Source organism: Globicephala melas, chromosome 6, assembly GCF_963455315.2.
Source record: "Globicephala melas chromosome 6, mGloMel1.2, whole genome shotgun sequence".
In the NCBI taxonomy this organism is placed as follows: domain Eukaryota; kingdom Metazoa; phylum Chordata; class Mammalia; order Artiodactyla; family Delphinidae; genus Globicephala; species Globicephala melas.
Window position 1 is genome coordinate 1,126,881 of NC_083319.1, and position 24,755 is coordinate 1,151,635.

Here is a 24,755-nt window from a genome sequence, read left to right on the forward strand (position 1 = left end):
TGTCCCCTGGGTTCAGGCCCCCATCCTGTGCTTGTGCCCCATGAGGATGGGAGCATCCCTGGGGGGCTACTGGATATGCGCACTAGAATCCCGGCTGAGAGGAGGCGGCGGAGACTCGGGGGAGGAGCGGGTAGCACTGGGTCCTGCTCCGCGTGTCGCAGCCATGAGTTCAGTGGCGGTGAGGCTGCGGGGGCGGCGGTGTGGTCCAGTTGCCCAGGCCTCAGCCGGGTGCGGGGCGGTGGACCACGCAGGTGAGGAGGGGGTGGCGCCTTGTCAGTGCTGCTGCTGGCGCGGAGCCAAGAGGAGCTCAGAGCTTCAGGACAGGTGGCTGGCAGTGCCGGGCGCTGGCTATGTGCCCAGCCTCCGCCCTAGGCACGGGACCAGCCGTGGGACGGACGGGCTCCCGGGACGCCTGGGCAGCTGGCCTCCTACCGTTGCCCCCATGCGGAGCTCCTCCTTTCTCTCGCGACGGCCGCCGCCGCTGTTCCTACTGCTGCTGTCGCCGTGGCCAGTCTGGATCCAGGCGCCCCCCGCAGCCGCCCCCGCGGCAACCCCGGGCGCCCCGGACTGCCCCGAGGCGTGCGCGTGCGCGCCAGAGGGCCAGGCCAACTGCTCCGGGCGCGCGCTGCCCGCCGTGCCAGGGGGCCTGAGCCAGCGCGTGCGCGCGCTGCTGCTGGACCACAACCGCGTGCGTGCGCTGCCGCCCGGCGCCTTCGTGGGCGCTGGCGCGCTGCTACACCTGGATCTGCGCGAGAACGGACTGCGCTGGGTGCACGCGCGAGCCTTCTGGGGCTTGGGCGCGCTGAAGCAGCTCGACCTCAGCGCCAACCAGCTGGAGGCGCTGGTGCGCGGCACCTTCGCTCCGCTGCGCGCGCTTTGCGTCCTCTCTCTGGCCGGGAACCGGCTGGCGCGTCTAGAGCCCGCGGCGCTGGGCACGCTCCCGCTGCTGAGCACGCTCAGCCTGCAGGACAACGAACTGCCTGCCCTCGCGCCCGCGCTCCTGGCGGGCCTGCCCGCTCTCAGCACGCTGCGACTGCGCGGCAACCCCTGGGCCTGCGGCTGCGCGCTGCGCCCACTCTGCACCTGGCTGCGCAGGCACCCGCTGCCCGCGCCAGGTGAGCCCTCGGGGGCGCGGGCGGGGCGGGGCGGGCCACTGCCGCCGCCGTCGCCTGACGCCGCTCCCGTGTCCCGCAGAGGCCGAGACGCTGATCTGCGTGTCGCCGGGACGCCTGACGCTCAGCCCCTTGACCGCCTTCCCCGACGCCGCCTTCAACCACTGCGTGCGGCCCCTTGCCGCGCGGGAACTGGCCGTGGTCTACGCGCTCGGGCCCGTCTCCTTCCTCGCTAGCCTGGCCGCCTGCCTGGCGCTGGGCTCCATGCTTACCGCCTGCCGCGCGCGCCGCCGCCGCGCCGCCGCCCGCCGCCCGCCGAGGAGTCTGCCGGATCCCGGTGCCGGCATGGCCTCGCCTGCGGCAGTCGCCGCCGCCGAAGCCTGAGCGGGCCGCGGCCGCCCTCGAACCTTCGCCCTATCCCCTGCCCTCCTTCGCACTCCCTGCAGGCGTCAACAAGCGACACAGATAGAAGTTTTCTTGACATTCCTTTCGGCATCACCACTACACACACCGGGTGGGGGGGGGGGGTGGAAGGCGGTGCACGCCGGGCCCCTGGGGCGGAGGGGCAGTGCGCGGCGGCGCTCGGACCGCAACGGGGGAAGGCACACGCCTGGACGCGGGAAGGGCTGGGCCTGTACAAGGTGGCGCGCGGGGCTGAAGACAGTCCCGAGCCGGCGTCCGGGGAAGCGCATCCTGGGCTGCGGGCCAGAGGAGGCGAAGAGAAGGCTCAGCCCTCACGGAGTCCGGAGAAGGGGGAGGCAGTGGGGAGCCCGAGCGCGCCCCTGGGAGGCGGCTGCCAGCTGGGGGGTCAGGGTCTGCAGTCCGGGAAGGGCAGGGCCAGCTCAGAGGATGGGGTCAAGCGGAGAAGGGGTGTGGGCAAGAAGGGAGAGGTGGGGACAAGGCTGTGGGGTGCCGGCGCTGCGGGAGCGGGGGACCCAGCCAGCCGGGGCCAAGGGCCCCCATGGTGGCTCTGGTGGTGGCTGGGGAAGGATGGGGCTTCAGTCTCTGCTCCAAGGCCCTCTGCCCGGGGCCAAGTCAGCCCCTCTCCCCACTGCTCAGAGACCCCAGGGCCCTGCCTCTGCCGGAGCGCCCTGCGGCCCTGCCCAGCCAGCTCAGCTCTGACCCGTCCTCAGCAGCTCTGGCCCGAGCCTCAGTCCAGCAGGGGCTGCCCGCCAGGCAGCAGGGCAGACGGACGGACGGGAGGCCCAGGGTGGGCAGTCTCTGGCAGGTGGGCTTCCCTCAGGCCTTCCCGAGCAGCAGGGCTAACTGGGCAGGTGGGCGCCTCCGGGGGCCTCACACCACGGTGCTGACCGAGGGATCTGAGAGGTTGAGCGGGCCCGTGATATCAGTGGGATGGTACTGCTGCAAAATAGAAATACACAGACAAGGCGCCCGTTAGCCCGACGCTCAGGGGGCATGCGCGGGGCCGGGACGGGTGGACCGGCCAGCCGGCCGACCGGCAGGCAGGCGGGCGCGGCCTGGGGGAGGCTGGGGGGTGCTCCTCCCCCTGACCCCGTCGTGCTCCGGGACTCTGCGTGGGCCGGGCCGCTGTCCCGTCCGTCTGTCTGTCTGTCTGCGGGGGAGGGGGGCAGAGGAGGGCGGGCAGGGCGTCTCAGCTCTCCCTATGACGGGCACACATCTGCAGCTGGCCCTCCTCCCTCTCAATAGCGCGTCGCGGCAGCACTGTGTCTTTTTGGTTTTGCAAAGCGCCGCGTCCACCCCCGGTGCTCTATAAATAAGAACCAACAATCAATACCCGCTGGCCCCGCCGGCCGCCAGGGACCCCAGCCCTGAGCGCCCAGTGCCGCCCTGGCCCAGACCAGCCACGGGACAGGGGCAGAGGATCTCAGCAGCCGGACTGACCCCACCCCTCCCGACAGAGCCCCCCACCCAGGCCTCCCTCCGAGCAGGCGCCCAGCCTGAAATGGTGGGAGCTAGGCTGCCCTCCCCCGCCCAGCCCCCAGCTTGCAGTGTCCCCAGTCACCCCTGCAGGGCAGGCCAGCCCCAGATGCCACGTGGCACCAAAGCTGGCCTGGAGGATGGCCCCTGGGGAGGCTCGGGCAAGGAGTCTGCTGGGAGCGTGTCCCTGGAAAGGCACCATGAGGGTCTCTGAGCTGCACCTGGCCCAGCTAAGGGGCCTGCATTTCTGCTCCAGGGCGGAATGCGGGGTAAGGACTCAGTGATGCCCTCAGAAAATGGCCCACTGCCTGCGAGACTCTGCGGGCCCCCAAAGCGCTGTCTGCTGGGTACCTTCTCGCCCCTCCCCCCGACTGCCCCACCCCTGCTCCTGTCGGATCCTCCTCTTCCTGCACCCCCTGCTGGGTCCCCTGGCTCAGGCTCCACCCACTTCCCGGGCCTGGACAGCCCCAGGCCTGTGCTCCCAGCCCCACAGATCCTCCCTGTCCCCCCACCCTGTCTGTGCTGAGCTCTGGGAAGTGGAGCCCCCAGGCCTTACAGGCCCCTCATGGGGCGCGCTGGTGGCTTCCCCTGGGACTCAGATGGCTCTGTGCTGAGCCCTGTCTGTGTCCTGTGTCTGCCCCTCTTCCCACGCACTGGGGGTGGTGGCTGCAAATCCTGCTTCCTTCCACCTTGGGGCAGATGGGTGATGCTGCCCACGAATTTGGGGCTTCCTGCGGACTGGAGGCCAGACCACCCCTGACTGCAGGGAGGCCGCTGGACTGAGGGCTGTGCTGGCTCTGGGCGGCCCCCTCCCCACCTGGGGATGCTCCTAGCAAGGCTGGGTCAGTCTGGGGGGCCTTTGGTTCGAGCGCGCACATCTGGGCCAGTGACAGGCTGCCCAAGGCAGAGAGGCAGGGAATTCTTGGCTCAGGTGGAAGGCCTGGCTCTGGAGGGGCGGGGGGCCAGGCGCTGAGGCACTGATCTCCGTAGAGGCCTCCCCTTCCCGAGCCTCTGTCTAGGAGCCTCAGTGCCCACGGCTTGGAGGCCACGGCTTTCAGGCCCACCTCCATCCGTTCTCAGATCCCTGGGTGCTGCCGGCACGCCTCCTGCAGGGCCCCTGCTCGGCCTGGGGTGGGAGCCGCCTCCTTTGGTCCCACCCATTCCCCACCTGACGTCCCCTGTGGCCAGGGGCCTGTACCAACTCCAGGCCCCAGCCGTCCACCCAGATGGAGCCAGGCCCGGCCCCCAGCCCCGGCCCACACAGAGACCACATGGAGGGAATGCAACAGGCATGGCTCTGGTGAGACACGTGAGACAGGTGTCTGGGTGGCAGGGCTGGCGGCCAGACAGATGGGCGGATGGGACATCACAGCCATCCCTCCGTGGACGTCGCAGGGAGGGAGGGAGGGCGGTGGGCCTCTCTGGGAGAGGCTGGAGAAGCGGACGTAACAGAGAGGTGGTGCGGCCTCCTGACAGGTGAGGAGCCTGGGACAGGGTGGTCCAGGCTCCCGGGGCCCCGGGCACAGCCCCGACGCGGTGAGGCCGGCTGGCTGACCAACAACATGACACGGCTTCAAGATGGCGCATGGCGTCATGGCATGGGTGGGGGGCAGACTAACGCAGAGACACACGGGGAAGAGGACCCAGTGAGGGCCAGCGGGAGAAAGGACCACGAGAGAAAGATCTAGAGAGTCAGAGAGAGAAGACCTAGTGTGCTGGGCGAGTAGAGGTGAGGGCAGAAAGGCCACGGCAGTCAGAGGTGGGAGCGGGTGGGATGGCGAGGGAGGGGCCTGATGCACGGGACACAGACACGGAGGGGCGAGATCAGAGTCGGAGACGTGGAACTGGGCGCTCTTCCCCTTACCGTGTCTTTGGAGGACCTACGTCTCTTGAAGCTGGAAGCCAGGGTGGAGGTGATAGCCCTAAATGTGGCTTTCTTTTTAGGGTCAGGCTCTGCTCTACCACTCTTTCTATCCTAAAATGAATATGTATAAGTGATTAGACGGCTAAGGGTGGCGGCCACACCTGCCCTCGCCTGCTCCTTGGGGGCTGCTGCCCGTCCTGGCTGGCCACTCGGGCCCTCACTCCGGCCTGCCTCCCTGTGCTGGATGGACCGACCGATGGTCGGACACTCGCAGGCGGCCTCTGCTCCTGCCCGGCTCTCGGGCCTGACCTCGCTCATGCTGGGGCTGGGCTCGGGGGGTCCCATCTGGCTCTCTTCCTGGGAGGTCCGCCTGGCTCCCTGGCTCCGAGGTGCCCCTGGTTTAGGGGCGTCCCGAGGAGGAGGAGCCCTCCGAGCACGGGAGGAGTTGCCCCACCGGCCCCACCGGCCACTCTGACCCCCGAGGAGGCGCACCAAGATTCAGGAAGGGGCTGAGGGGCCGAAGGCAGGTGGCGAGATGCGCTGGAGTGACAGAGAGACGGAGGCAGCTCCTGGGACCCTGGCCTCGGGTCTGATGGTCAGGACGGGCCCTGTGCCCGCCAGTGAGAGCAGCGGCCAGGTCCCAAGAGCAAGAGAGGGCAGATGAGAGGCGTGGGCTTCCAGCAGCCCCGTCGCCCCGGCCCTCCCTCCCTGCAGCACCAGCTTCCTCCCAGGGCACAGGCTCCGGGGAGGTACCCAGAGAAAGAGAAGAGATGGGGCAGACTGGGGCTGGACTATGGGGCACGAGCCCGTCCCAGGTGGGCTGTGGCCACCCCACGTGCAGCCTGTCCTCTGCTGGCGGCAACTTCCCACAGACACAGCCTGGGGTTGCAGGCAGGAGCGGCCGGCCAGTTAAGACTGGAGTTATATGGAGCACAGGACACACCAGGGCCGCGGGGAAGGGGGTCCCCAGAGGGTGCCAAGGAGGGGCGCGGGGCGGCGAGGGCAGAGTGCGTCTTGGACTCACATGCTACACCCAGGTGGGTCCCTGTCTTACCCTGCCTCAGTTTGCCTTCCTATGGAATGGGCGCCGGTGGGCGACTCTGGAGACAGAGGGGCCAGGCGGACGCTTGAAGCCCGGCTTTGCGGAGGCGGCCACCTGCGGGCGGCCCCCAGCAGCGCGGCCTTGGCCGTGGCTCCCAGCTCCAGTCCTCGCCACAGGGGCTCCTGGGAGCCAGAGCCACGCTTCGGCCTGCGGGGATGGAGGAGGGCCGGGGCCAGGCCGAGCCGTGGGCACCAGGCCTCGGAGGGTGGCCTGCCCTACCTGCAGGTTCTTTCTCCACACGTTCACTGCTGCAAAGGCCAGCTGCATCTGCTTCCGGCGAGCATCCTTGTGCCGCTTGTAGGCGATCTCGATGAAGATCAGGAAGATCCCGGCCACGATGCCCCCGGCCACCAGCATGAAGACCCCTGCGGGCCAAGACCCAGCGCCTCAGCTGCGGGCGGGCCAGGCAGCCGGCCCCCGGGGAGTCCACCCGGCGTCAGCACTGGTGTCGGGGGCGTGGGGGGCCCACCTGCCATGTTCTCGAACGTGAGGGTAGCAGGGGCGTTGCTACGCGAATCACACTCCTGGTACCGCACCCACGTCTTGTCCAGGTCTTCCATGAAGCCGTTCTCGTGGGACCTGGGCGGGCGGGGCATGTGAGCCGAGGAGGAGGCTGGGCCGGCACTGGCGGGGCGGGGCGGGGCGGGGCAGATGGCGTGCATCTGGGGGCTATGTTGGTGGGGGAGGCGGTGTGCCTTGGGTGGGGCTCTTGGAGGGGGGCGGGGTGGGGCCGACTCACTTGAGGATGGACAGGGAGACGTTCTGCTTCCAAGGACTGTCTTTGCGCATGCCGATGCCAAAGCCTGAGCGGAAGAACAGCTCGCCGGTGGTCACCAGGTCGCACTTCTGCGAGGCCTCGAACTCCAGCACCGCCGAGTCCCAGATGAAGGCATGCAGCTTGCTGTGGGCAGGGGCAGGGTCACAGGGGCGGGGTCACAGGGGCAGGGGCACAGGGGCGGGGGCACAGGGGCGGGGGCACAGGGGCGGGGGCACAGGGGCAGGGGCACAGGGGCGGGTCACGGGGGCAGGGGCACAGGGGCGGGGGCACAGGGGCAGGGGCACAGGGGCGGGTCACAGGGGCAGGGGCACAGGGGCAGGGGCACAGGGGCAGGGTCACGGGGCAGGGTCACAGGGGCGGGGTCACGGGCGGGGTCACAGGGGCAGGGTCACTGGGGCAGGGTCACAGGGCCCACACGTTCGGGCCGCCCTGGCGCCCTTGCAGTCCCGCCCGCCAGCCTGGAAACCCCCTGTCTATCCCCTTCCCGTGGTTCGCATCCAGCCTGGACACTCTGACTTTGACTGGAAAGATGGACGCCCCCACTGCTCCCGCCCAGGCCAGCGCCCCGCCCCGCCCCCTCACTTGTCCCGCACGGCCTGGATGGCCTCGGCCGCGCTCTCGTAGTTGTGCTTCTCCATGTGCCGGTACATGGTGCTCAGCTCCACCTGCCGCCGGAAGTAGATGTCCACGGAGCTCTGCTTCACCGTCGCGTAGATGAACTTGTCCGAAGGATTCCTCAGCTGCAGGGTCAGAGGGTCGGAGGGCCCGGCTCGCGGCTGCTCTCCGGCCCCACCCCAGGCAGCCGCTGACCTCACGCCCCGCTCCCCCCGCCGGGCCAGGCCTCACCCGGGGATCGTTGATGCCGGTGATGCGCTCCTCGGGCCGGTCCAGCACCAGGAAGGCCGCCAGGTTGGCAGTGTAGGAGGCCACGATGATCATGGCGAAGCCGGCCCACACCATGCCCAGGATGCGCGCCGAGAAGCTTCTGGGGGCGCCTGCGGGCAGAGGACGGTCAGCTCCCGGCGTGGGGCGTGAGGGTTGCGGAGCAGCGTGCAGCCCGGGCCGGGCGTGGCCTCACCTTCCCCGATGCCCGAGTTGAGCAGGACGCCCCAGGAGAACCACATGGCCGAGGACAGGGTCAGTGCATCCTCCTCCTCCTCCTCGCTGTTCACTTTGAACCGGCCAAAGGGGCTGCGGGGGCGCAGAGGGCGGGCGGGAGAGGGCGGGAGAGGCAGCCCTGCCCCGCCCCCTCGCCCGCCCCGTCCTGCCGCGCCCGCCCCGCCCGCCCCGCAGGGGGAGGAGTCCGGCCCCCGGGCCGCGCTCACCTGAAGCGGTCCAGCAGGTACAGCATCACGGCCACCACATGCACTGACAGCCCCACCAGCAGCCAGAGCGTACTCTGGAAGGGCTGCATGAACGAGTCCAGCGTGCTCCGGGGGATCTCCTGTGGGAGGCCGGGCCGTCAGCGCCGCCAAGGCCCTCCCAGGACCCCACCCCGCCCTGCTGGGCCCCTGCCCACCTTCTTGACCAGAATGGTCAGGCCCTGGTACTTGAAGGGCTTGGAGAACTCGATGTACTGTGCGCGCTCGTTGTTGATGGTCAGCGGCGCCACGATCATGTCTGCCTGCCCGCTGAGCAGCTCGCCCATCATCCCGTTCCACTCCTTCTTATTGCTGTTGTTCACCTGTGGGGAGACACAGCCGGTGGTGACACGGCCATCGCGGGCGGGCCTTGCTCCCCGGACCGGACAGTCTCCCTCCCTGACCCATCTCGGGATCTCCCACTCCAGACCCCGCCTGGCTCGAAGGCCCCGCCCACCCAGGCTCCACCCAGCCTGCAGACCCCGCCCACCCGAGACCCTGACCCTAGCCAGACAGGGTCCACCTGGACTGGGTCCCGCGCCGGCTTCCAGAGACCCACGCGTACCCGCTCCTGCGTGCCGAACTTGCCGTCCGCCACTAGGTGCACCTCATAAGTGAAGTTCATGGTCCGCGCCAGTTTGATGAGTAGGTCGATGCAGAAGCCGTAGCAGCACTGAGGCACGGTGTGGCGTGCTGGGCGGAGGGGAGGGGCGCTAAGTGAGGGGCTCGCAGGTGCGCCGTCCCGCCCGCTCCGCGGCCCACGCCCCAGCCCCGCACTCACGGCTGCCCGGCGACGTGTCGTTGGGCCCGGTGCAGATCACCTTCTTCACCGGATCCCCGTTCACGGTGAACTCCTCCTTGCACGTGCCGTCGCTCAGCGTGGGCTTGACATACACGAAGGGCTCCTGGTGGATCGTCACGATCTGGAGGGGAGGGGGACACCCAGCCTGGACCACCAGCCCTGGGCTGCCCTGGGGTGCTGTCCTCTTCTCAGCATGCAGACTCCCCTGGACCGCCCCCCCCCCGCCCCGCCCCCTGCAAATGCCCCACACTGCCTCCTCTGGAGCTTCAGGAAGTTGGTCGGCCTGCTGCCTGCAGGAGGGGCCCCAGACTCCCCCGTCGTGCCCAGGCCACCTCAGCATTCAGAAGGCGCCCGGCCTCCTGAAACACTGCGCCTGCTCTTGGCCACTTTCCTTTGGGTCTTGGCTTGCACATCACTAAAGTCGGCCCTGGGCCCCTTCTCTGACGTCTCAGGGCTGAGAAACCACCTGTCCCAGCCCAGAGCCTGCCCCCTGCCCCCACCCCTGCCATGAGGACAGAGGCATGTGCACTCAGAGCCTGCACAGGTCCGGGGACCCGCAGGGATTGCCCTGGTCTGGTGCTCCGGCCTCTCCTGACCTCAGCCTCCCCTGCAGCGGGTCTTTGTCTGATCATCTATCCTTCCTCCCTTCCTCTTCCCCGCTGATGCCGCCCTCTCTGCCGAGGCCTCTTCAATCCAGGGGCTCCTTGGGGCTCACGCTGGAGAGCTCTCTCCTCCCTGTCCTTCAGGGGCCTGAAGCCTGGGGGTGCGGAGGACAGATACAGGCAAAGGGGGCTGAACCGAGCACGCATGTGAGGAGGGGTCCCAGGGGACGTGGGGTCGGTGTGAGAGGCCCCTTCTCCTCCAGGGCGGGTAGCCCCCGGCCTCAGCCTGCAGGGCAGGAGATGGGGAGCCCCTGAAGGAGCTTATTTGTCCTTAAAACTTTCCTCATCATTTTCTATTGTGCGAGTAACATGCTCGTGCTTTTAAAAAATCAGTGAGGGGACTTCCCTGGTGGTCCAGTGGCTAAGAGTCCACACTCCCAATGCAGGGGGCCCGGGTTCGATCCCTGGTCAGGGAACTAGATCCCACATGCTGCAACTAAGAGTTCGCATGCCACAACTAAAGATCCCGCACACCACAACGAAGATCCTGCATGCTGCAACTAAAAAAAAAAAAATCCCACATGCTGCAACTAAAGATTCCGCATGCTGCAACTAGAAGATCCCACATGCTGCAGTGAAGATCCCTCGTGCCGCAACTAAGACCCAGTGCAGCCAAATAAATAAATAAATATTTTTTAAAAATTCAGTGAGATGGGAGGATAAATCGGGAGACTGGGATTGACAGATACACACTACTCTATATAAAATAGATAACTAATAAGAACCTACTGTACAGCACAGGGAACTCTACTCAATAACCTGTAGTGACCTGTATATGGGAATAGAATCTAAAAAAGAGTGGATATATGTGTATGTATAACCGATTCACTGTGCCGTACAGAAGAAACTAACACAACATTGTAAATCAACTATCCTCCAATATAAATTAATTAAAAAGTAAACAATTTAGTGTCAAAAAAATCAGTGAGACAGGGCTTCCCTGGTGGCGCAGTGGTTGGGAGTCCGCCTGCCGATGCAGGGGACGCAGGTTCGTGCCCCGGTCCGGGAAGATCCCACATGCCGCGGAGCGGCTGGGCCCGTGAGCCATGGCCGCTGAGCCTGCGCGTCCGGAGCCCGTGCTCCGCAACGGGAGAGGCCACAGCAGTGAGAGGCCCGCGTACCGAAAAAAAAAAAAAAATCAGTGAGACAAAAAAAAGTTGTAAAAAGCCATCTGGCTCTCGAAGCCTGCGTGGGACCATCGGGCTGACTGTCGTCTGTTTTACACTCGGAGTTTTCAATACCAGGTGTCTTTCCTGAGCGTTGGCTTTGGGAAAGTCCACTCTGCCCCTTGAGAGGGGTGGTGACCTGTGGGCAGGTGCTGGCAAAGGGCTCCAGGTGAGAGGCCAAGGGGGAGCTAGCTCAGAAAGCAGACAAGGCTGAGAGACATTTGAGGATCTGGGGGCGGGGACACTGGGAGAAGCACAGTGCTTGAGGGTCCTTGCCTTTTGTGAGTTCAGGTACCAGCCCGGTGCTGGTGTGGGTCAGTGTGGGAGGGACGCTGGGGAGGGCACCCTGGGATGAGTCCAGAGGAGCATGGAAGAGTCAGGCCGAGGAAGAGAAGCTGTGAGGGATGAGGCCAACCGGGGAAGGGAGCTCCCAGAGGCCCAGGGAATCATGGAGGGGATGGCCAGCCATAGGGAATGCTGTAGGGAGACCGGGCTCAGAGGGCAGTGAGACCGAGTCACGGCAGGAGGCCAGGAAGGCTAAACGTGGGGGGTTGGCTAGGACCACTTGGAGGTGTGATGAAGAGCATGGGGGCATCATCTCCAGGACTCAGGGCAGAGAGCACTGAAGCTGAAGTACGCCCATCTGCTCCCCTGTCCCCGATCGGCTCATCCCCAGGGGAGTCCTGGCCCATGTGACTTCCCCAGATTTAAGTGGAGTTGGGTCAGAGCCCATGAAACGGGGGGCCGGCGGCTTCCTCTCCTCCCTCCACCCGCTCTCCCTGCTGCCTCTGCAGTGCCAGGTGTGTGCAATGGCAGCGGGCGCTGGCCCCGCCCCCACTTCCTTTAGTCACTTTCGTTGACCTCACTGTCCCCTCCTCTGCACCCGAGGGGCGGGATGGAGTATACTGGGTGTGGAGGCTAGGGCAGGGTGGCGGGTCCCCCACCTTCAGCCTGGTGGACATCTGGTAACCTCGGGGCTTCTCTGTCTCTCCGCCTGGCCAGATGATTTTCCTGTCGTTGGGAATAACCTGGGGGTGGGAGTATGAGATGGAGGGTGGCCACGCAGGGGTCTTGGCCCCAGGACCCTAAGGCCCCAGCCCCCACCCCCTCATGACCCCCACCTACATGGGTGCCGTTGTAGATGCCCACTTGTACCAGCTTGCGGTTCTGCAGGTTCATGATGCTGTAGTTGGCAAACTTCCGGTCCCCATCCTCGTTGAATTCCACGCGGCCGGTCACGCCGTCTGCGTACTTGGAAGACATGAGCACTCTGGAGGGGGGCAGTGTGGGTTAGAATGATCAGGGATGCAGTGAGCCCCGCCCACTGTGAGTCAGGTGCACAGCGCAGCTATGGCAGCCGGGCAACTCCCGGCCTCTAGACCCTGTTTTGAGGGCTTTCTGTGGGTTGGGATATTCGATTCTCATGGCAGCTGTCCTAGCTTCACAGATGAGGAGGCGGAAGCCCAGGCAGGAGCAGCGGGCTGCTCACCAGCCAGTGGGGAGGAAGGGCTGGGGTCTCGTCGTCCTGAGTGTGCACGCCTGTGTGTGTGTGTGTGGGGGGGGCCATATATGTGTGCACACAGGATCCTTGCGTGGGGTGCAGCCCTGTGCATGTACTTGTGGCAATGTGTGATGTGCCTCTCAGCCTGTCTGTGCACACACGCATGTGCACGTGTGCACATATGCTGCCTGTATCTGCAGTTGTGCGTGTGCTCCTGTCGTGGGCCCCATGGACCATGGGTCTGCACGTGCTACTTGGTGTTGGTGTTGGGCTGGGCCTCCCCACACTAGTGCCGTGGTGTCCAGGGTTCTCTGAGTTAACTCCTGCCCTGCTGTGGCCATCCGCTTGGGTCTCTGGCCAACCCTGGCTCTGTACAGGCTTGGATGCCATACCTGGATTCCTTGTCTGACCTCCTGGGCCCGTGGGCTCTCCCAGTCCCGGCCGGAAGCAAGACCCTCCTCCCCAGGGCTGTTAGCCGCCCTGGGGAGTGGGGTGGGGCCTCAGGGTGGGCAGCAGTGCGAAAAGGTGGGGGCAGGAGAAACGGAAGCAGCTGTGATTTCAGTGACATCCGAGTGTTGGAAATGGGGCAGGTGATTATCGTGGTGGAGATGGAGGTGAGGGTGGAGCGCGAGGGGGGATAGAGGAGAAAACTGGGGAAGGTGGCGGTATCTATAGGATACAGCAGGCTGGGCTGGACCGCCCTGGGAGGAGCGACTGTTCCCAGCGCCGGAACGGTGGCCCGCCCACTTTAGGAGATCAGCCCGCCCACCTCAGACGAGCGGCCCCGCCCACCTCAGACGAGCGGCCCCGCCCACCTCTTGAAGAGCGGCCCGGTCTTCCAGATGTTGGTGTTGCCCACGCAGCCCCGCGGCGGATCGGTGATGTTCTCCTTCTCGAGAAGCTCGTGCACGGCCTGGGCCACCACCCCCACGGCATCGCTGATATGGGCCGACTCGTTCTTGCCGTTGATGAGCTGCAGCCCGATGATGCCTGGGGCAAGCGTTGGCTTAGAGCCCGTGGGGGACCCCTGCCCACCGGGACCCTGGAGCCCAGCACTCACCGTCCGGGGCGTAGCGCAGGGCGTTCCCCGAGATCTCGCGCTCCCCCACCAGCCACACGTACCCCGAGCCGGTCATGTTCAGCATCGCGGCTGCGCGGTACACGGTGGCAGCGTCGTCCTCGCTGTGGGGCAGAGCGGGTGAGGGGCCGGGATTCCAGCCCTTCCCACCCGGGGCCGGGGGCGGCCGCTCCACATTCCCAGGGTCTCCTCCGCAGCGTGGCCTACCCACGTGGCCTCTTCCCCAACCCTGCCCCCCACAAGGGAGGTCTGGAGACACTGCAGAGATGGGGTGCGGCCGCCACCCCAAGCCTACACCGCACCTGGGCCAGGAGACCCCCACAGAAGCGAGCGGGTGGGCCCAGACCCCCTGAGCTTCCCAGACATCTCTTGCTGGCCCGCTGCCCTCGGTGGGCAGGGTTTGGGTGACATGGGATGGCGATGGCTCCTTACTGGTTGATAACTCGCTCACCAGGTATCAGGCAGTATTCTGAATGCTTTTCATGGACCATCTTATTTAATTCTCACAACCTCCCTGTGAGACGGGCAGAAGTACTACCCCTGTGTCAGGAGGGGAAACTGTGGCACCCAGGCCACACAAGTGGTAAGTGACAGAGTCGGGTCTGTGCCTGGACTGTCCACCCCTGAGCCCGTGCTCCTGCAGCTTCCTGGACAAGCCATACCCCTCTGGTGCTGCATGCCTCAACTTGTGAACTGAGGGGCTGGGGGCTTTCTGGTTGGTCAGATGCTTCTGGGACCGAGAGCCAGGGAGCTGCCCTGAGCATCACAGCGGAAGCCACCGGAGAGAGATGAGGGTACCTGCTCTCCCTTTTGGAGTCTGCCCAGGCAGCTGTGTTCTCTCTGCCATCCAGGGCTGGGGCCACTGGCAGGACACAGCACAGGCCTCGCCTTGCAGGCACACGTGGTCCTGAGTTTTTGGCGTGTCCTTACAAGTGAGCCTCTGTGGACCTGGTCTCCTAAGGCTGGGCTCTCTCTGGTCAGGGCAAGGACCCTGGGCCTGGTGGAGCTCCCACCTTCTGTCCCCTATTGGGCCGAATTTGGTCCCAGATGGGCCTGGACCACAACAGGCACTTTGCTTCTCCAATGCATGGGCATCGGGGTACAAAGAGGCTGGGGAGATTGTCCGAGTGTTGGGTTATTTTCCCAATGGCTGAGCCTGGAAGCTAAGATGGCCCTAGGTTCCCTAAGGGGTCTGCCCCCAATTTTCTCAAGGAAGAAATGCAGATCTTCAGTGTTTGCTCTAAATGAGAACGCTACTGTTGGCTGAAAGCAACACAAAAGAGGGGCGCTCCAGGCAACATCCAGCCCAAGTCGCTGGCAGCACCCATTCGTGCATGTCAGGGCACGGTGTGCCCCTGTCAGCGGCGCCCACAAAGCCTGGCGGAGAGGCCTGTCTGCTGGACACCATCCAGGCCTGTGGCGTTGGACTTGGTGGGGTGAGCACACCCCTGTGCTTGTGTCCGTGTAAACTGATATCTTCAGTAAAGCAGACAAAAGCCTGATCGACCCGCCAAACTGTTTTATGGAGATAACTGATCCCAGTAACGATAACTTCAGGAGGATTATTTAAAAAACAAAAGTTTGGGAAATCAATTAGAAACTCTGAAGCACTCTGTAGAAAACTGGTCAAAAGTTAAGATTGGCTTAATGGGGTCTCTCCGCAAAACGCTCTCAACAGCCCTCGTGAGGGGAGCCAGAATGTGTCAGGCTGGGGCGCCAGGGCGAAGAAGACCTGCGTCTGCCCTGCCCAGGGGACCACCGGCTTCCCCAGGCTCTGGGAGCTGGGCGCGCTGGGCAGGCGGGTCCCCCTCTGTGGTGGGACTCTGGCCTCTCTTGTCCGAGGAGCCCTGGCTGTGAGGGGTGGGGTCTCTTCCCGCCTGACAATACACAGGCCTTGCGTGGATTCAAGAGGTGGGCATGTGGTTGCCAAGTGCTGTGCCTTTGTGAACAGCAAGTATCGCCACATGTGTGGGGTTCGCGCATGTACGTAGCACGTGGTGTGTCTGTGGCGTATGCACCTATGCACGAGAGCACCGTGCCCTGTGTGTGTCGGTGCGGAGCGTGTACGTGTGTGGTGTGTCTGCACATGTATCTAGGTGAGAATATGCCTGCGTGTGTTACATGTAGCAGCGTGCCCGTGTGCGCATAGGTATGTCCTGTGTGCACGTGTGTGCGGCGTGTATACGGCACATGCATGTGTACAGGAGGGCGTGGAAGCATGTTGTGTGCACATGTGTGTGTACGGCACGTGCACGTGTAGACGGTATGCGGGTGATGCGTGTTCGTGTGTATGCGTGTGAGTGCCTGTGCTGGTGTGTGTGAGCGGAGGGCGGTGGGCGTTAGTGCCCGCTAACTGCCTTCCAGCTCAAGGAGCCCCTGCTGGTCCCATCCTGCCCTCTGCCCGAGGACGGGGTGCACCTGGCTCTGTGCCAGAGGTTTGTGGCCTGAATGTGCAAACGGACACCTGCCCTGCTACTCAGGGCACTGCTGACTCCCGCTAGCCGCCTGCAGGGTGACCCCTGCTGTCTTTCCCCACTCTGCTGGAGCCTGCAGAGCTGGGACAGGCAGACAGTGGGCCGGGTCTCCCCAGGCTCTCCCACGTATGTCCCATGAGGCAGGGCTCTTCCTTTTCCTATTCCTGGTGGCCTTGCCTTTCCCTCCCCAGGAGGACACAGCCATTTGCAAAAAGGGAGATTTTTACTGGGGGCTCAGCCGCGAGGTTACGGTGGGGACCAGGCCCGTCCGGCAGAGCCTGGCTTTGGGTTCCCCCTACGCGGTTCCCCTCTCTCGCTGCCTAGTCCGACTGCCCCACCCCTTCAGCCCTGTCCCTGCTGTGGGCCTCCCACCGCAGGCTCACATGCAGACCCCACGTCACTGCCCCAGGCCCCCTCCCTGACCCAGCTCCCAGAGCCCCGTGTCCCCCCGTCTATCACCTGGGCCGCGTTTGCCTTCCTAAGGGCAGAGTCTTATCCCACCCCCATCCCCGAGGCCCAGGGTACACGTGCAAGGGGACCGTCCTTGGCAAGGACGCCAAAGCCTGAGTCCAGCCTGGCCGCACCTGGCGGAGAGGACGATGACCCGAGCCTCCAGCTCCCGCGCCTCCATCAGCAGGGCCGTCACGTTCTTGGTCCCCGGGTCGAACTGCAGCACCTTCTCAGCCTGCGGTGTGAGCGGGTGCATTAGCAGGTGGCCGGGGCGGGGGATGCAGCGCCTCAGGGGCCAGAGTCGAGCCGCAGCCGCTAGGAACCCCGAGGCAGCTCCGCTAGGGCCGCCTCGGCCTGCGCCGGCCACCTGCACTGCCACCTGCCTTCCAGGCTCCTCGGCCGGCCGGCCGGGCTGGCCTCGCTCGTCCTTTCTTCAGCCTGCTGGCTCTCCTGTCCTCGCTCTCTGCTCTGCGCGTCTCTCTCCACCTGTCACTCCTGGCCTCACTTTTGCACTGAGCATGCAAGCTGAAGTGGACCGAGACTCAGAAAGAGGCGTGCAGCGGACGGAAACAGAAAAGAGTTTTGGAATGCAATCGGGAGCGGAGACTAGGCCGCCTTTTCCAAAACCACGGGAGGTCGTCTGGGGCCTGGTCCACAGGCCCCGCAGGAGCAGCCCGGACCGCAGGCAGGTCAGGCGGACAGGCGGGCTCCCTCCTGGGCTCCACGAGGAAACCCTGGGGTGCCTGGAGATTCGCATGCACTTCCCAGAGAGCAGCTCCTCCTGCAGCCGTGCCTGCCCCTTGGCCCGGCCGGCGGGCTGCGGGGCCCTGGGCGGCCAGCACCTGCCCTCTCCTGCCTACGCTGCCTGCTCTCGACCTCGCTCTCTCCTCATTGCTCGGGCCTGCGGCGCGGCTGGGCCCACGGTAGCCCTAGCGGCCGAGGCGCCGGAGGCCGGGGCTCCCTAGTCGGTGGGTGGCGTGCACGTCCATGCATATATACCTTGGGTCCGCGCTTGTTGTCATAGGACAGTTGGTCGAGGTTTTCATAGTTCCTTTTTTTACTCTGATGAATAATGTGCACAGAGAAAATATGCAGACACAGAAGAAGATTATAAACGGTTGAAAATGACGGCGCTAAAGCAATCACACCACCTCCTCGGCACGTCTGCAGAGGGGCACGTACCTGGAGCTCGCAAACACCTAGGCCCGGGGTGGGGCTGGGGGCCAGGGAGGTGCTGGGGAATGAGGGGGCGTGGGGGCCACCGAGGCTCCCTGCCACGGAGCTGCGCTCTTGGAAACGCTCACGTTCAGGAGAAAGGGAGGCCCTGTCTGCGCCCAAGCCAAACGCCTCCCTTTGGGGTCCCATCCGCCCGCCCCGCGCCAGGCACCTGCTATGTGATGCCAGCAGCGCCCACCCCAGCCCCGTCAGTCCTGAATGGGTGATGTCCCCTCCCCCAGCCCCGGCCCCTATTCCCCACCCCTCCCAGCACCCCCTTCTGCCTCTCTTAGAGGTCCAGCTGCTCTGCCCTCACTGACTGGTGTGTGATGGGCGCGCCTGTCAGCCCACGTGTGCGCTGGAGAGCAGCTGTGACAGGAGTTCGTGAGCACGTGTGCATCTGTGGGCGTCTGCGTGGCAGCATCAGCCTACGTTAGTCTGTGGTGGGTGGGAGTGAGGGCCAGTGCCGTCTGAGCATACGTGTGTGCGCATGTGCGTGTGCGAGCCCCCGGGCCGTGGAGGTGTGGAGGGCGCCTGCGAGCCTGTGGCAGGCGTAGTAGAGTGTGAGTGGATTGTCTCGGGAAAGGCCGCGTGTGCCTGTGAGAGGGAACACGTGTGGCTGGGCGTGCGGGGGGTGCGTGAGTGCGCACTGGGCCTGTGTGCAGCCACAGGTGGGCACGCCAGGAGCTGACCTGCTTGCCTGGTGCTGGGTGCTGTCTCAGGGGGGTGGGGCCTGCAGTCCTGGTAACCAGCCCTCCCTCCCAGACTCAGCCAGTCCCCCCCAGCAGGACCCCAGGACCCTCTGGGTCTGCCCTCTGGTTCACCCCCAGCTGGTGCCCTCTCTTCCCTTCGGGGCCTACGGCACCCTGGGGGACCCGGGTTGGCACTCAGCTTACTGAAGCCAACTCTGACTTCGCAGACAGCACATGCTCCCCGCCGCCCTTGGTCTTGCCTCCCGGGGCCCTCCCCAGCCTGGGCGTCCCTCCCTCTCTGCCCAGCTTGGCCTCCACCCAACCCCGGGGGGCCTTGGCCCAGGTGCTGAGCGCCCAGGGCTCCAGGCTGGGTGAAGGCGGGACCCCGGGCCTCCTCTGGTGAGCACCAGCTTCTCCTCAGTCTGGCAGTGGGGATGGGTGGGGTGGGGGTCGCCTGGACCCCCAGAAACGCCACTCCGGTCTCTCCACAGCCCACACGTGGGCGCCGGGCTGGGGTAGAACGGGCAGGTGGAGCCAGGTGTCTACCGGATTCCCAGGAGTCCAGAGCCCCAGTCCCCACGGTGGGGAGGTGAGGAGAGGAAGGGCGCGGGGTTCCGTGGGGAGAGCGGGGGGGGGGGGGACGAAGTGGGGCAGGGCCCAGGCCGGGCTTGGGGGTGGCAGATGTCCGTGGGTGGGGCTTTGGGGAGGGTGATGGGCAGCTGTGAGGTGAGGGGCTGCGGCGGGGGTGAGGCCGGCGCGAGGACAGGGCACGGGTCACAGCAGAGAAGGAACCGGGTCCTTTGTGGAGGGGGCACGGTGAGCGGTGCCACCACACTGAGGGGGCTCCCGAGGGGAGGCCGCTGGGAGGGAGCGGTGTGGGGGGCAGAGACGGCGCCCCTAGGGAATTTTGAGCCTAGGGCCTGTGTGGGCTGGGAAGCGCGCTGCGGGGAGGTGGGGAGGGGACGGGGGAGGGGAGCGGGGCGGGGCGGGGTGTTTGCGGAGCTCCAGGTGGTCCTGCCCTCGCCCCGCAGGGACTGACACGAAGGAGATTTCGACTAATGGCAAAAGCGAGTGAAATGAGCCGAGGACAGGCTGGGGCGGGCGCTCGCCAGACGCAGTGGTGCTGACCATGCACGATGGAAAGAGAAGGGTGTTCACACGGGCCACAGACACAGCGGCGGCTCGCCGGCTCCGACTCCTGCTCGGGACACCCCGCCCGGGCCTCACCTTGGACTCGCGCTCCTCCAGCAGGGTCTCCAGGCGCTTCTGCGCCGCCCGGCCCTCGTGGTCGTCGCTGACCAGGAGGATGATGTGGTTCCAGCTGTAGACGCGCATCATCTCGAACCAGACGCTCGACTGGTGGGAGTAGGGCGGCACGGTGCGCAGGAAGCTAAGGTGGATGCTCTGCGGGACACGGGGGCGGCTGAGGACGCGGGCCAGGCGCGCACGCGTGCGCGCGCGGGCCAGACGCCCCCCCTCGCTGCTTCCAGACCCCGGGGACCCTGCTTCCCTCACTCCTCCCTTCCCACCGCTGGCTTCTCTCCCCACCCCACATCCTCTAATCCGAGAACCGGAGGCTCAGTTTGCCCAGCAGCACCCTGACTGAGACGGGTAGAGGGGCGGTCTGTGGAATCGCTCCTGGGGCCGCCCCTCCTCCCCTGCGGCCGCCCGCTGCTGAGCTACTTCAGGTCAGAAACCTCTTGCTGGCGTGCAGCATCTCAAAGATCCCCCCGTCCTTCCCAAAGTCACGTAACTGGTATTTAGAGCAAGTCTTCACTCTTGGGGCGAAATACTTCACCCCTTCACCGAGCCCAGGGGTTGCTGCCTGCTGACCCCGCCTTGCTTCTCTGAGTGCACTGGCTGCCAGGGAGGGGACGGAGCAGGACCCTCCCGCCTCAGCACAGGGCCTTTGAGTCTGCCCAGGGAGCAGTGTTCCTGGGGACCCACACTGATCCTGGGGCCCTCTGAGCCCTCCAGATCCTTCTTCCACCTGCGCCCTCTTTGTGCCTTGGAATCAGGGTGCAAGAATGCCCTTTTGCCTCTGTGTGTCATCCAGCAGGTGACATGTCTGCTAGGGGGCTGTGGTTGGGGCCCTGGACTGGCTCTGACCCAGGCCCTTCTGGTCCACGTGTTGGGCACAGATGGTCTGTGGGTTGTACCAGGAGTGGGGTCAAGGTGGAGCTCTAAGATTTGGTCGCAGGTTTGCCCTCATGCTGGGCCTCAGTCTGGATCTGGGGCGGGGGCATGTGGTGGGCTTGTGTCCTGTTCTGGGAGAGGGCGCCCCCCACCCCAGCCTCTCCTGTGCCCCACCGCCTGCTCTCCTCTGTAGAGCCGTTGTTCTCCCATTTGCATGTGAGGGGCCTGGTGCCCAGAGAGCTGAAGGAGGCTGGCAGGCCTAGGGGGAGCCTCCACTTCTCACAGTTGAGGGTTAAGTGCCTCTGAGCAGCTTGGGTGCCTCTGCTGTGTGCTGGGGTTTCCAGAGCCTCAGGAACGGGTGGTCGTCCTGGCCTCCGCTGGCCTCCTCCCTTGTGGGCCGTCCCAGAGGACCCCTCACTCTGGCCTCGCTTTCCTATCACCTCCAGGAGGACCCCTCCCTGACCTCCCCAGACACCCTGGGCCCGGCTGAGATGACCTACGTGCCTTAGGCAGCGTTATCCAGGACCCTGGGCTCCCGGCAGGATGGGTTTGGAGAAGATGGGGAGAGCGGGGAAGCCCCCAGCAGGCCAGCCCTCTGGCCCCTCAGCTAAGACACCAAGCTGGAGTCCCTGCCGAGCAGCCCCTCCGGGCCTGTCTGCAGGTGACACCAGGCCTGGAGGGAGCTGTAGAGGAGGCTGCCCCCCCCGCCTCTCAGTGGCCAGTTTGCCTCCCCAGCTGACCAGTCCTCCCAGAGCCGTGGGCAGACACTGCGGGAGGGCTGGGCAAACTAGTGCAAGGTGCCGGCTGCTATGGGGGTGAGTTTCCTGCCAAACCGACTTGGTGACCTCTAGACTCTCCCAGCTGCTGCTCCACGACTGGGCGACTCCAGCCAGACCCCCAGCCCATGGGCCACGATACAGCCCCGAGGCCCGAAACCCCCAGGCCAGCGCCCCCAGCCACGAGCTGCCTCCTCTGTTCACCTGGAATCCTCTTCCAGCTGTGCCCTCTAGCGGGAGGTGCCGGTAACTACACCCTCACTGCCACCTGGTGTCCCAGCCACTTCTAGGCTTTTCCTCCTCCTGGCGCCCCTTCCTCCAAAGTGCCCCGTCCCGCTGTCCAGGAAGCTGCCCTGTCTGTCCCTTCTTCTGGCCCACGACGGCCTCTGCTGCTTCCCAGGGCTTGCTATTGGCGCCTGTCACCTGTCAGTGGGCCGTGTGCCCGAGTGTGCGTGGGCATGTGTGTCAGCGTGTGAGTGTGGGCCTGTCTGAGTGTATGATGGAGCGTGAGTGTGGGGGAGTGAACACGTTAGTTATGGGAGTGTGCACATGAGCATGAATGTTTGAGTGGGTGATGGTGTGAGTATGCGTGTGAACGTCAGTGTGTGCGTAAGAGCACGTGAGTGTCCCTGTGAATGTGTGTGGCTGTGTGTGTGTAGGCGTGAGTGTATGGATTTGTTAGTATCTGTGAGTCTGTGTGACTGTGAGTTTGTGTGCTGTGAGTGTGTACTGGCGTGCCTGTGTGTGGGTGAGTTTGCGTGTCTCTGTGAGACCGTGAGTGTGGACCGGTGTGAGTTGTGAGCGTGCCTCAGTGTATCACCCTGTTGCACCTGGAGCCCAGAGCCCATGGTTTGAGCCCCTCTGCCTGTGCCCCCCATCCTGGCAAAGCACCTGCCCCCCCCCCCCAGCAGCTGCTGGCGGCTCCGGGCTGCAGGAGCGAGCCGCCGGGTCTGAACACGGGAGCAGAGCTGGGTCCCCGTGCAGCGGTCAGGCTCACCTTGTCTGAGTAGATGGACATGCGGGTGGTCAGCCCCAGGACGGGGATGCGGTAGAAGCCAGCTGTGTAGGAGACGGGGGTGGGAGTGAAGTGGTCGTTGGGGGTAGGTGGGTGGCTAACTAGGATGGCGTAGACCTGTGGACACAGGGGACAGGGTCAGCTCTAGTGGGGAGCGGGGGACGCTGCCCTGGAGCTGGCTGTCCAGCAACAGCAGAGGCTGAACACAGAAGCGGGGGGTGGGTGGTGGCGGGGGGACACCACCTGTGCTCACACAGCCCCAGGAGTGCAGGCCACCCAGCAGGGGGACCAGACCCCAGTCCCACCTTCTGCGTGGAAGTGAATCATGGGGGTGAGGCAGAGGCAGACAAGACTCCTGGGACCAAGAAGACACACAGGGAGCTGACAGGCCCCTCCCCCACCCCTGTCCAGGGCCTCCCCTCTCGCCCCTCACCCTGGGGGGCTGCCCTGAGCTGTGTGGTGAGACCCTGAGAGGGAGGACGAAGGCCAGTCCTTGGCATGTCCTGGGGCCGCACCTGCCGCCCCAGCGTGGGCTGGGAGAACCACACCAAGCCCCACGCTGACCCTCATCCTGGGTCAGAGGTGGACGGAGGCCAGCACTCCAGAGATGGAGGGCAGCTCCGGAAGGTGCGTCGAACATCGCAGACTATTAGCGGGAGAAGCTGGGCAAGGAGCCGCCTAGAGGCCCGGGCCCCCCTGCTGATGTCTTCCAGGGGCAGGCTGAGACCCGCTCGGTTTGAACAAGACCCAGTGCTGACTTGGGCACTGACCACATCCTCAAGGAAACCTGGCCTTCCTGCCTGGACCAGTGGCTCAGCCCCCGAGGCAGGGAGATGGGGCAGATGGCTTGGCAGTTCCGTGCTGCCCTCACATTAGAAGGACCTGTCAGTCCCAGTTCTGCCTTCCCATCTCTGAGCTACAGGACCACCTGCTTCTGCAAACGGGGCGGGGGGTGCGCTGGCCCACGTGGGGGGCGATGGCTGCCGAGCCGGCACCTGGCTCACAGTGTGTGACAGTGAGTGACAGCTGCTGCTGTCACCTTTGCTCCTAGCACTGGCTATTCCCTGGGAGAACAGTGCCCACAGACAGCAAAGCTAAGTTGGAGGAGGGATTCCCAGAAAGGGCCACACTTGTTCTCCCTCCTTTGCCCCGCACAGTCTGCACCCAGAGGGGCCTGGCCAGTGTTGGCCTGAGCGTGTGTGCATGCGTGTGACCACGCAGGTGCTCACAAGTGTGTGCTGGGTATGTGTGTGGATACCGCATGCCCCAACATATGTGTATGTGCATGTATGATTGAGCTTGTGTGAGCACGCGTGTTTGCATGTGTGGCGCAGGAATGTGTGTGCTCATGGATATGCATGGGGGGTCGGTCTGTGTGTGAATAAGCGTGTGCAATTCTGATGTGCACGAAGCGGTGCTAGTTTAAGTCTGTGCAGCTCTGTGCACAAACGTGGATGAATGTGTGTGCGCATGTGAGCGTGTGTGTCCATGGATGTGGCGTGCCTGTCCGGGGAGTGTGTAAGCAGCGCTTGGACCGGTGTCGGTCCCGCCTGTTACATAAAAGGCTGCATTGCAGTGATCCCGAGGCCTCATTGGGATTCAGCAGGCAGCGCAGCCCGGGGGCGGACAGCTCTGACAGGCAAAATCCTTGAGTCGTGTCCTCCCCCGCAGCGCTGGCTGCCAGTGGCTGCCACGCTCTGCCCTGATACCTCTCCCCGTTCCCACCCTGGAGAACACCCGGCTTCAACACCTGGGCCATTTCCCATCTCAGGCAGACCTGTGGATGGGGGAAGGGGAGGAGGAAGGGAAGGAGATCTCCAAGCAGGAACAAAGATGGCCCCAGACCCCATCCAGTTTAAAGCCCTGCAGTCCTGCCTGTGGCTGGGACAGGCACCTCTCAGGCAGGCCCGGAATGCCCGCCCCGACCCTGACACACAGTGACCAAGCAAACGGCCACATGTCTGCACACACCAGTCTGGACCTCGACACCTGGAAACCCTGTGAGGACAAGCCCCGCTGGCCGGTGACTGATCTGGGGCTAAGATGGGGAACCGGCCAACACTGGTGTTTAGCTGCTAGTGAGACCAGCCCCCTGGGTCCTCTCTCAAGGGGAGGGAGGGGGCTAGGAAAGGATGGAATGAAACTGGGACGGGGGAGGGATGGCGGGTGAAGGAGGGAGGATGGTGGCGAGGCGGTGGGGGAGGGGCAGGAGCTGGCACAGCGTGAGCCCCGGGGGTGCTGGCACCTGGCTGGAGATGAGGTCTTCGCACACCGACAAGGCCATCTGGATGGCGTTGGGCTTGTGGGTGACAGAGGTGGCGTTGAGCTGGATCTTCCAGGAGCCGTGCCGCTTGTTGGCCTGGTTCACAGCCTCGCGGAACATCTGCTCGTGCTTCCGCGTGCTCAGTACCGCGCCGATGTTGACGATCTTGGGGTCGCAGGCGGCACGGGCGAAGGAGCAGGAGAAAAGCAGGGCGAGTGTCAGCAGGCGCATGGTGCTCATGGGCTCCGGGCGGCGCCCTGGCTCTGGGCAGCGCGAACGCGGGGCCCTCGGCGCATCCCCAGAGGGACGCCCCGGCCGTCCTGCGCGCGCCCGATCCCGCGGGCTGAGGGCGCCACGTCTTCCCCGGGAGCCTTAGTCCTGGGACGTCTGCACCGAGCAGGTGGCACCG

At 65.2% G+C, this 24,755-nt stretch overlaps 2 protein-coding genes across 12 annotated transcripts; one reads left to right on the forward strand and one right to left on the reverse strand.

Annotated features, from left to right (window-relative positions):
- The first annotated feature begins 33 nt into the window (after positions 1-33).
- LRRC26 (leucine rich repeat containing 26) lies at positions 34-1,496 on the forward strand. Its single transcript, XM_030838217.2, has 2 exons — positions 34-1,115; positions 1,195-1,496. Exons 1-2 carry the CDS (start codon positions 41-43, stop codon positions 1,494-1,496), a joined length of 1,377 nt encoding a protein of 458 aa, XP_030694077.2. The 5' UTR covers positions 34-40.
- A 97-nt stretch (positions 1,497-1,593) lies between these two features.
- Positions 1,594-24,721, reverse strand: GRIN1 (glutamate ionotropic receptor NMDA type subunit 1). 11 transcript variants are annotated; one of them, XM_030838200.2, is made up of 21 exons: positions 24,329-24,721; positions 22,066-22,200; positions 19,384-19,560; positions 17,249-17,311; positions 16,384-16,484; positions 13,308-13,429; positions 13,063-13,237; positions 11,872-12,016; positions 11,691-11,774; positions 8,898-9,039; positions 8,682-8,809; positions 8,275-8,439; positions 8,081-8,199; positions 7,834-7,946; positions 7,602-7,750; positions 7,338-7,495; positions 6,717-6,878; positions 6,447-6,556; positions 6,197-6,342; positions 4,876-4,986; positions 1,594-2,841 (listed from the first exon to the last, which is right to left on the reverse strand). In XM_030838200.2, the coding sequence occupies exons 1-21, from the start codon at positions 24,584-24,586 to the stop codon at positions 2,725-2,727; spliced, it is 2,880 nt and encodes a 959-aa protein (XP_030694060.1). In that variant the 5' UTR covers positions 24,587-24,721; the 3' UTR covers positions 1,594-2,724. The 11 variants fall into 11 exon arrangements, 8 of the variants coding, with proteins under 8 accessions (XP_030694060.1, XP_030694065.1, XP_030694067.1 ...); XM_030838201.2 differs by having other exon boundaries at positions 1,595-2,474; XM_030838205.2 differs by lacking the exon at positions 4,876-4,986.
- Between the last annotated feature and the right edge of the window lie 34 nt (positions 24,722-24,755).